This window comes from Lissotriton helveticus, chromosome 4_1 (assembly GCF_964261635.1).
Source record: "Lissotriton helveticus chromosome 4_1, aLisHel1.1, whole genome shotgun sequence".
In the NCBI taxonomy this organism is placed as follows: domain Eukaryota; kingdom Metazoa; phylum Chordata; class Amphibia; order Caudata; family Salamandridae; genus Lissotriton; species Lissotriton helveticus.
The window spans coordinates 4,587,064-4,599,278 of NC_136063.1; the positions used below are offsets into that span (position 1 = coordinate 4,587,064).

The 12,215-nt window shown below is 42.4% G+C and overlaps 1 protein-coding gene across 1 annotated transcript in view; it reads right to left on the minus strand.

The window, feature by feature from the left end:
- Positions 1-12,215, minus strand: part of LOC144826870 (vomeronasal type-2 receptor 26-like) — a 152,599-nt gene that overhangs the window by 74,451 nt on the left and 65,933 nt on the right. Inside the window, exon 4 of the mRNA XM_078685329.1 lies at positions 7,384-7,863. Coding sequence (XP_078541455.1) covers positions 7,384-7,863 — 480 coding nt within the window. The remainder of the gene's footprint in view (positions 1-7,383; positions 7,864-12,215) is intronic.

The following is a 12,215-nucleotide window of genomic DNA, read 5'->3' on the forward strand; positions in this document are numbered from 1 at the left end:
TCTGAGCCACTGCGTTCTGCCAGAGAGGAAGGGTCTGATCCAGTTGAGGTCCATGTCCTGGATCCCTGCATTGTGAAGTCTGTGTAATAGGGTGCGGTGGGAGACTGTGTTGATTGTCGCTGAGAGGTTGGGGAGGATTAGGGCTATGGTTTCTCCTTTGTCCAGTTGGGTGCGGATGTTGTCTGTTGTGGCGAAGAGGGCGGTTTCCATACTGTGTATTTCCTGAAGCCGGATTGGGAGGAGTCAAGAATGTTGTGCTCTTCGATGAATGTGGCGAGTTGGCTGTTGATGGCTTTTTTGATAACTTTTGCAGGGAATGGGAGTAGGGAGATGGGTCTGTAATTTTTGAGGTCGGTGGGGTTTGCCTTGGGTTTCTTCACGAGGGGTTTGACCTCGGCGTGTTTCCAATCATCATGGAACGAGGCGGTCACCAGGGAGCGGTTGATGGTGTGGCAGACCATGGGTGCGATAGTGTCGGCGGCTCTGTTGAATATGTGGTGGGGGCAAGGGTCTGTGGGGGCCCCGGAGTGCATTGACTTAATTGTCTTCACTCAAGAAACCCAAGGCAGACCCCAAGGACCTCAAGTACTTCCGACCCATCTCCCTGCTTCCATTCCCAGTGAAGGTCACTGAGAAAATTGTCAACAAACAACTGGCCCACTACCTCGAGGAGAACAACATCTTGGACCCATCCCAGTCCGTTTTCCGCAGCAACCACAGCACCGAAACCGCCCTCATCTCCGCCACCGATGACATCAGGACCCTGCTTGACAATGGAGAAACAGCGGCCCTCATCCTCCTGGACTTGTCAACCGCCTTCGACACGGTCTGCCACAACACACTACGAACATGCTTACACAATGCCAGAATCCAAGAGAAGGCCCTGGACTGGACCATATCATTCCTCTCCAGCAGAACTCAGAGCGTCCGCCTCCTCCCCTTCCGCTCCAAAGCCACCGAGATCATAGGTTTCAGTGACGTTATAGTTAGAAATTAGCATTTAAAATACCTTAGAAATTCACTGAATTCAGGGACGTTATAGTTAGTTGTACATTTCACTCGTACAAAACCAGAGAAATTTGGCCGTTATAGTTAGTTAAGGTAACTATACCTTGCGCCCCTGCAATGCTCTGCAGATGACGTCACATTATATATAATTCATGACATGGTCAGTGACATCACTGATGACATCACTGATGACATCTCAAATGACATCACTGATGCCATTATCCATGTGATAATCTGATGCACCTCCTCACACCCTAATATAACATTTGATACACCAGCTCTAAAATGCAGACTACCATTTTCGAAACCATAGACACACCAATACCAGTTGCTACATACCCACTCACTAATTACTAGGTCTACATACACATCCACTCATTCACCCATACAGTCATACTCAGTCACTCATACATGCAGTCAACCATCAATACAGCACTATCATTTGCACTCGCTCACACTCCACCACTCATCCATAGAGTTACTTACACACCTAGTCAATCATGCAAAAATCAATCACATTCCCATTTACTCAGCAATAAAGTTATACACACACCACCTCACGTATTCATACATATACTAACATAAACGTACTCTCTTATACAATCACTGATACAAGCACACACTCATCTATAAAGCCACTCTCACAATCACTCACTCTCACATATAGTCATTTATATACTCCAACATTCACAAATACTGCCTTTCACATATGTAATTACTCACACATGTACCACTGAGACATCCATGCATTCACCAACACATTCAGACATACACTCATCCACCCGCATAGTGCTTCACACATGCAGTCTTGAATCCATACACCCATTGAATCACCCACTCACACATCTATGCACAGTGTCACACACCCCCACCCCTCACACAGATACTCAGGGACCCATACAGACACTCAAACAACCATTCAATAACCCATATAGACACTCATGTAGCAACTCACCAACCCATGCAGCCGCTTAAACACCAACTAACAGACTGATACAGATATGCAAACAGTTTAGTCACTAACCCATGTTTAAACTCTTACTCATTCAATCAGTCACACACCTACTAAATCATCTATTCACACACTCCTACACCCACTCACTCTTCAATACACCTTGCCATTTACATATATAAAACATATTTGAACTTTACAAAACCAGACAGTCACTAGATGATATCATCAGTGATGTCATTTGAGATGTCATCAGTGATGTAATCAGTGATGTCACTGATCATGTCATGAATGATGTAATATGTGAAGTCATCAGCATCGCATTGCGGGGGCGCGAGTTATAGTTAGCTCAACTAACTATAACGGTCAAATTTGACTGGTTTTGTACGAGTGAAATGTCCAACTAACTATGAATTCCCTGAAACCTTTTTTTTCAGTTTCATAAGAAACAATGAATCCAAACAATTAAATCTACAATATAAAAATGCACGTCAATTTAAACTTCTAACTGCTTCAAAAATGGTGGACTAAGCAAGAAAAGGTAACTCTGCTGGATTTTCTCACCAAACCATTACAGAAAAAATATATGCATTTCAACAACTACTTGACCAAATAAGTAACATTTACTTATACACTAAAACATAATTGTTATTAACTTAAAAAAGATAAACAAAAAATACCTAATAAAATACAATCCAACTTCTATCTTTTAACATAGATGTCCTAATAGTAAAACCCATGCCTGGAAACAGTGATACACTGACTGAAAAAAACAACAATCAATAACTATCAAACAGATATAATTAAGTAAGTATACATAAATTAATAAGTTTCAAGTTCAAGTTTAAATACTTTATTCAACAGCATTGTCATAAAATCATGTTTCCCTATACTAAACAATATAAATACTATTCTAAAACTTTAAGATCAGCATAAAATACATATTAAACACCATCAAATTACAATGTGCTGACGAATACTTCAATTTGTAAAATTCATACATTTTAAAATCCGAGTCACAATGCAAAATCTTATCTATTTGAGGTTGTCCCCATAGTTACGCAATCCATTATACATGATTATTTACAGTTTAAAGTGCGCGTGCGTATTATCCAGGCCCATCCCAGGTATTTGGCTAAGGCGATAGCAAGATTGGGGGCACAATTTGATCTTAATATTCTTAGTGCCTCTAGATATTTCCTTATCCCCAAATTACTACAAATCGGTTTTAGCCATCTTGTTCTCGGGGCAGCATATAATGGGCATGCAAACAGGAAATGTGGGATGTCCTCAACATGATCTTTACAATAGCACCATGTGTTTACATTGCCTGGGGACCATTTAACAGTAAAAGCATTAAGTGGTAAGGAGCCAATTCTAAACTGGAAGTACAGCTTTCTATCTAGGGGTTTAGTAATCAAATCCCAGTACTGTTCGCATTTGGGGATTATTTTTAAATCCAAAAACTGGGATGCCAGCATGGAAGGTTGACTAGTAGTCAAAACAGTATTGTATATCATGTCCCAATACATCTTTTTCAATGATGCCTTAGATGGAAATGCCTGAGGATCAACTACAGTCCATAAATGGTCTAGGTGCATTTTTTGGAGCAAAGTCCTAATTTCTTTAAGCCAGGGTATTTTATGAAACCGATCAGAGCTAATAATGTCCATGAGAGCAGATGCATAGTGGCCCAATTCAGGGGTAGTCTTTACGCGCCTCCAATATAAAAGATGACGCAATCTAGCCATATCCTCGATTTTCTTCCTCCCAAGGTCATATTGGAGCGGGATCGAGGGAGTGCTCTGTGGGACACCAACCATTCGGCGGAGAAATTTGTTTTCTGCAGTAGCCAAAGTACTCAAGTTGGTAAAACCCCATAGCTCTGATCCGTAGAGGCAAGCGCCCAGCACTTTCATACTATAAATCTCCATTATGGGCTGAATGGGTTTAGTAAATGAAGATTTATGTTTTTGTGCTATAGCCCCAGCCAATTGATTGAACTTTAGCACCACCGAGTCCATATGAGATTTCCAATTCATGTTGGCCTGTAGAGAAATACCTAGATAGGTGAAAGCATTCACTTCCTCCAAAATAGACCCATTAAAATGCATTTTTCCCTTAAATTGCTTGCAGGGTTCAGGTTCATAAACTTAGTCTTTGTCGTATTTAGTTCCAAGCCCCGAATCCGACAGAAATCTCCAAAGGCGTTGATTGGCTTTTGTAAACTACTAGGGGTCCGCGAGACCAGCAAAGTGTCATCAGCAAACATTAATACTGGGACCCGCTCACCATCTCATACCGGGGCATCTGTCGGAGATTGCTTTAGGAAATCTACTATGCCGTTGATATAAAGGGAGAATAAGGTGGGGGCCAGGACGCAACCCTGCCTGACCCCACGCTCCACGGGGAAAGGTTCAGTGACATCTCCCTGTGCACCCCACCTAATCCTTGCATAGTTGTTTTCGTGCATGCGTATAAGCAAAGTCAACAATTCGGGGCTTATTCCGAGATCGCGCAAAACAATCCAAAGTTTTTGTCGGGGAACCAAATCAAACGCTGACTTCAAGTCAACGAAAACAGCATATAATGGTCCATTTATCAAGGTTACATTTTTCCAAAACAAAGTTAAGAAGTGGAATACCTGGTCAACAGAGCTAGTTAATGGTCGAAAGCCAGCTTGATACGGGGACAGGATATCCTTATCGTCTATCCAGGCTTGAATTTTATTTTGAATCATCCTGCCCATCAATTTTTGTGCCAAGTCGATAAGGCTAATCGGCCTATAGTTACTTGGTAGAGTCTTATCCCCTTTTTTGAAGACTGGTATAATCTCCGCACCCTTCCATGTTGCTGGGATCATTGCTCCTTGTGCGATAGAATTCGCAAGCCATACGAAATATTTACACCAGTTGGCTCTGTCAGATAAAAATACGTCCGCTGGTATTCCATCAATTCCTGGTGCCCTACCTCTAGTTACCCCATCCATCGCCTCATTTACATCTTTCAGTGAGAATATTCCATGACTGTAGAATACTCTTTCTGGGGGCAATTCGATTGATTGGGGCAGGTTATCAGCATATTGAGGTTTAAAAAAATCCACCCATGCTTCCTTCGCTACATGGTTTTTCGGACAGTCTGCTATTCCCCCACTACGCCACTTTAAGATGGCCTAGAACTCTTTCTGTTGTTTGGCTACACATGCCTTCTTAAGGTCTAGCCATAAGTTCTCATCCCACAGTCTTTTTGCCCTGGTTTGGGCTTTCCTGTAGTCATCCCTGGCCTTTAATACACCTACTTTGGTCCTTAATGCTGAACTGAGGTTCTGTCGTGCGCTTCTGCATGAGTGGTCATACCACCCTCTTTTTCTCGGGGGACCAGCACCCTTCCCCTTCTGTGTTTTTTTTAGGAAAAACCTCTGTAAATTAGTAAGAAACTTTGGCTGTGACTCTTCAATGAGTTGGTTAAAATGTAATTCATTACAATGGATCTGTAGATTACTGACCTCTTTACTAACTACCTCCAGTAAGTCCTGCATAACCCCAGGATTATCTACCAAAGTTGCCCATTTAACGTGACGGAGATTATTAGTTGGAATGACTTCTAATGTCGTAACACCTCCGTCCTTGTTAGATGAGCTTTTACCTTGATCCTGATTAAAGAGTAAGCACAATGGATTGTGGTCACTCTCCAATCTTGATGTCACTTTCATGTCTTCTACTTTGTGCCAATCTCTAACATCTATGAGGATGTAGTCTATCCGACTACTTGACTTCAAGTTATCAAAAGTATGCGTGCCCTGCTGGTCTGAGGGGGTGCGGCCATTTACTGCCCTCAGCCCCCTAGCCAAGCACAAACTCTTCACCTGAATTGCTACTTCTGTCCATTTGTTTTACCCTCGGTAGATCCAATTGGGGGACTCCCCATTTGGTATCTTCCTCTAGGGCCAATTCATTATCCTCAACTCCTAGTGGCTCAAATGTTGTGTTCAGATCTCCCCCCACTAGAATAGTATAATGGGCCGGAAGGGTCTCTAGATCATTGTCCAATGCACCTAACACTTCCGATGCTTTACCCCCTTGGGTTCCCCTGGCATAGATATTATATAAGACCATGTTATGGCCATCGGCCCAGGTGATCACAATTGCTGGCAGGCCTCTGCTTGATGGTACATTGTAGGGATTGTCGTACCCAAGTGGTTAGACCCCCTGAGGGCCGCCCTTTAATGTTCTTATTAGCGGGGACAGAGAAATTTAAAAAGCCCTGGAGAAAAACAGGTGCCACTGCCCAAGTTTCCTGTAACATGATAACATCTTGGGAGTCAATAAATTCACACCATTCCGGGGATTCAAGTTTATGGTGGATTCCAGCCAAGTTCCAGGAAATAAGTTTAAGACTAGCTTTCGTCTGATTGGGCCGCTCTTGCAATGAGGCTCCCTGATTATAGTACGGCAAGGGAAGAGTGGGACTAATTTCCCCATTGCGTGTGATGATGCGGGGATTTAGTGGCAAAAGCCCTCCTGTATTAGGAAGATCTGCACTGCAACCAGATATCTTACCGTCACTGGTATTTATTTCTAAAAACTTTATAAGGGCATCATTTCCACTTTCTTGGGGCTCTACAACATTATTCTTTTCTATGATCGTCCGTACTTCCAGTCAGTCACACTCATTAAGACCAGAAAGACCGGAAAGGGCCGAGAATCTATTTTCCATCGGTATTCCCCAATCATTCCTTTTATCAAGGGTTCTGGCTTTTTTTTGTACAGGGATCCATTTAGTTTTCAGCATTGTTGGGTTTAAAGTATTCCCTCCTCTACTCGTGTAAAAGAAGTCCAGTGTTAGTGGCACTATTTCAGTTGATCTACGCTGGGGGTGTATATATTCGCTAGAATGTTTGGCAGCACTTCTGGATCAGACAGGTGTAGCACCACACAATCCCCTTTAAATTTTTTAGTGCCACCCCCGATCCACTCAACTCTTCTAGCTTTAACTACTTCTTGCGCCAACTGGTCCCTGCCTCCCGGGATAAAAGCCATATTCCTAGATAACCAGTGTAAGGATTTATTTATCAGGGATGGGATGTTTTCAACTTGCCCTGGTTCCAAATGGGGGACATTTGCCAGCACCAATATTAAAGGAGATGCCTCTACTATTAGTTCTACAGGCCCCTTCTCTGGGTTAAAATCTACCCTACTGTCCCTTTGTCTCAGCCCTTCAGAATCACTCTGGTTGATGTGTAAATCCCTGGAGCCCTCCCTCCCTAGGTCAGTGTTCTCCGTGGAGAACAAGGGAGTATTTTCAAGTAGTTCTAACCTGGGGGCGGTTTGGGTATTTTTTGTTTCAACTAAGAGTGTTTTCGATATTGGAATGTACGTTTTTTCTTCTAATGATTTTTGTAGAAGACCCCCCAGCCTATTCACCTCTTCCGTTAGCTGGTCTATTTTACTTAAAAGCGGCTTGGTTATAGATTTAATATTATTATCCAGGGCATTTAACAACTTCTTAAATTGGTCTTCATCCAAGTGTACCTTTCCTTCAGTAATTCCCCCTGTATCGTCTCCATTATTGTCCAGAGGGGATACATCATGACGTTTTTTACCTGATCGAAGGCCACCCCGTTTAGATATACTCTTCACCCCTGCCTTCACTACTCTTGGTGCTGGGACCGGTGTAGGGGCCTCCTCTTCTAGGAGTATTAGTTCTTCCTCAGGTGTGCTCTCGGGTACAGAATCAGCAATAGCTACTAGGAGCTGGGTCAGAGAGTTATTCTCCGGGGTCTGAAACACTTCATTACTAATATCCAGAGCAGGAGTAGGTAAAGGTGTATTGTCAATGAGCAAATCTGGAGAGAGGCTCTGGCCCAAGGATGATCTCCTGTCATTGTTTATTTTGGCCACTTTCTGAACCATATAGTTATCTATAGTATTAAGAAGGACAGTCGATTTTGATTTAGACATGTTAAAAGGCAGATATATCGAGTAGCGTCTCTGTGAATCCGTGTAATGTACAACACTAGGAGGTATCACAATCACTAGTAATTCCAATAGGGAGAAGGTAACTTACTTGGGCAATTTGACCAGGGGTCAGAGCCCTGTCCCTGTCTCTTCCTGCCGATGAGGGCCGTAGAGGGCCCGCCCTTTGCCCGGGCTTAGCTCCGGGCGTCCCACTCGCGTCCCGCGAAGCGGGGAGCAGTGCTGCTTATGTGCGCCTCCTGGCGCTCTCGCGGTGTCAGAGAGCGCGCCGCCGCGTAGGCTGCCGGGAATTATAGTCCCGGAGCGGCGGCGCGTGTAGTCAGCAGAAAAATGACTCCTGGCGGTGGCGGCGTGCTTCCGAGTACCTGGCTGCCACAGTATGACTCCTGGCGGTGGCGGCGTCTCTCAGGTCTCACAGGTAAGTGGCGGTTAGCTCTCCTTCGTCTCCCCCTAAATTAATACAAATGTATAAACTCACCCAAATAGCAAGAAAAAACAAACCTAACATCATATTAACATTTAAAGTGTAACATACAATTTATTTTTCATCCAACAGAAAAGAAAGCACTTGATTCACATAAGAACACCCCCAACGAAAAACCTGAAAAATCATGAGTCACAACTATACACAACATACATGTCAGCATACAAAAAAGGGAGATTGCATAATTTTAACTGTAAGTAATTAATACAAATATGATATAGTATTCTATATATTGATACTTTTACATTACTTTCAAATACAATGACAAAAGCTGTAAATGTTATGTCTTTTCAGAAAGGAAAGCATGGTTACACCTACAGCCAAGAAACTGCATCAACAGAAACTATTACATGGAAATGTAAAAAATATTTTTCTAATGCATGCTATGGGACGACATCTACAAAAAATGATGTTGTAATTCATGTAAGAGAGCACAACCACGTCCGTAATGTAACAGAAATTGAAGTAAAGATATATTGTAGGATGTAAGAGAGGCAAGCACTAGCTCCCGGGAACCAACATGCAAAATCCTAAAAGACATATTACCTAAAGTCCCCAAACACATAACAGGCCAACTGCCACCTATACCCACTTTAAAATGTTTTATTGTATTATATAAACACACTATCAGCGATCGCCCAACTACCCCTAGAGGGTACCAAGGCAAAGACATACAGGAACACTTAACAATGACACTTAATGAGGAACCTTTCCTTTTACATGACAACCTAAACAAATCTAAATAGTGTCTACAGTGGATAACATACCAAAACTAAGACAATGTGAAACATGGATGATGGAAGGGACCTTCAAAATGTGTCCCAAAACATTCCCTCAGATATACACTGTACACAGTGAATATCAAAACACAAATATGCCTTTTATATGTGACCAAAAACTAAATAAAGAAATAGGACTTCATATCAAACACAAAAAAAATCACTACTACCGTCAAAAAATAACCATTGACTTTGAACAAGCCATTATTCAAACCATACTAAAAATTTACCCTCACACAGCCATACAAAGGTGTTACTATAATTATAATCAAAGTATAGAAAGCCACCTCCAAAAGTCTGAACGAAGGGCCTGATTACGAGTTTGGGGGATGAATTTTCAATCACAAACATGACGAATATCCTGTCCGCTGTATTACAAGTTCCAAAAGATGTGATGGAATTTTAATACAGTGGATGGGCTATCCATCACGTTTGTGACAAAGTAACCCTGTCTGCCAAACCTGTAATGCGGCCCTAAGTGTAGAATATTCTACAAACATCCAATTTGCCTTTGATTTAAAACAAATTATATCACTAATCTATATCCCAGTCAAAAACATAACAACCCACTTCAATTTACTAATATAAATCCATTTCTACTGAAAGAATTAAGACAAACTCAGTTCCCAAATTGACCATTTTTTAGGAGTAGGCAGAATTTGTTTCGTTGCGCTAAGCAAAGCTCAGCAAAATGGTAAAAAATTTCCACAAGCACGCAGATTTCTACAAACACTCGAAATTGCTTGTTCCGCCCTTTTGCAATGCTTTTTTCCTGTTAGCGAACGCTGTTTGCGTGCTCGGGGGAAATATCTTGCGAACACGCATTTTGAAAGCGCAAACAGGCAAAAAATTCTGTGAAGCCGTGGATCGTGGAATTTTTGGCAATTCCACGTTCTCTGCAGAATGGGAAATTACCCAAATTCCACGAGCAGATCGGAATTTACCACCCAGGCCAACTATTTTGAACACACTTGAGTTAGTAGACTGCATAGCTCAGGACACAGACGTCATCCAAAATTAGAAATACTGTGGTGGAATGCCTATTACAGCACCTTGGCATGGAATGCCAAAACAAACAACCCAGTGGAATGGTGGTACAATGCCTTCCAATCCACATTAGGTAGAACCCAACCTACACTGTACAAATGTATAAAAGCATTACAAAAAGAGCAAAGCTTCCAACAACTAATAATGAATCAATCTGCTGGCCAAATTGGCCCTGGTGGTGAGCCTTAGAGGTGGGTGTGGTCTCCTACCAGGTTTGAGCAATCCTGCTGTGTGGGACTTACTGGAGGTAATAGGAGGAGCAGTTGGCCCTAAGGACATCCTCGTGGCCAACTACCCCTCCTGTTACCTCTAGCAAGTCTCACACAGCGGGATTTATAAAAGGCCTTCGGAGGCCATGCCCCCTTTCTCTGTCGTACCTCTGGTTGGGGGAATGATGCTCACTTTACTCCTGAGGGACCTTGGGGGCCAAGAAGCCCTCCTGGTGCCTTCTGTAAGCACTACATAACAGAACTCCTGAGATCTGTTCGGAGGCCCTGCCACCTCTCACCACCACAGCTACTAGTTAATAAAACATTCACTGAAAAATCCAAAGGCTACAAGGATTTCATAGTTAAGAATTAACATTAAAAAAAGCTTAGAAAGACACTGAATAAATTAAAGGTTACATAGACGGTATAGTTAGGTAATAGAATAAAAAAAAAAAAATTAACTGGAAAAAAACAAAGAATACAGGGACGTTATCATTAGGCTGACGTTTCAAATTTAGCAGTTATAGTTAGCTGAGCTAACTATAACTCGTGCCCCCTGAATGCACTGCTTATGAGCTCAATATTGCATCATTTATGACATGGTCAGTGACTTCACTGATGACATCACTGATAAGATCATCCACAGAATCTCTGACTCACCCACTCACACGCCCTTATAACCTTTCATATACCCAATCCAACTTTCACACCAACATTCACAAAACCGTTGACACACCCATACTAGTTTCTACATACCCACTAACTGATTCATAAGTTTAGACACACATGCTGATGATGGCTGATTAGCAGGAAACCAGTACCAGGATGCTTGTTTCCAGTCCAGGGAAGACATGGCTTGGCATTTTTTGCTGGACTGTTCCCATGAGGCAGAGGGACAGACTGATTTGCATATGGACATGTCTGAACTGGGATGGCGAAGTGAGCTGAAGAATGACGATGTATTAAACCCAGATCAGTTGACTGGGGGTGAATGCGTGCAATGTTCGACACTCCGTCCATTATCCCCTTTGGTTTTGCCCAGTCACCCATACAGCCACTCATATATCAGCTCATTTACTAATTCAGCCCCATAAATACCAGCTCATTAATGTGTACAGCCAATCACACACTGTCAGCAACTCATAGAGCCACTAACACACCTACCCACTCACATATAAAGTCAAACGTACAGCCATTTACTCACCTATACACTTATACACACACCACTTGCATATTCATACAGATACTAATACATATTCACTCACCTATACAGTCACTGAAACAAGCTCACACTCACACATACAGCCACTCTCACAATCCCTCACTTACACATAGAGTCACTCATATACTACCACACATTTACCTATACTGCCTTTTACATATCCAGTTACTCTCCCATGTACCACGTATACATTCATTTACTCACCAACACAGCCATACACATACTTAGTCAGCTATACAGCCACTCACTTACATACTCACTATCCCATACAGCCACTGACGGACTGACTCACTCACTCATCCATGCAGGCAGTCACACACCCTCTCACCCAAAACACAGGTACTCATTCATACATATAGGTACTCAGACAACCAATCAATCACCCATACAGCCACTCATGTACCCACTCTCCAACCCATACAGCCACTTAAGTCACCATCTGACAGACTGATACAAACATTCTTAAAACCCAGTCCCTCATCCATGCATTCAGTGAAACACCTAATCACTCACTTATACAGTCAGGCACATACCCACTG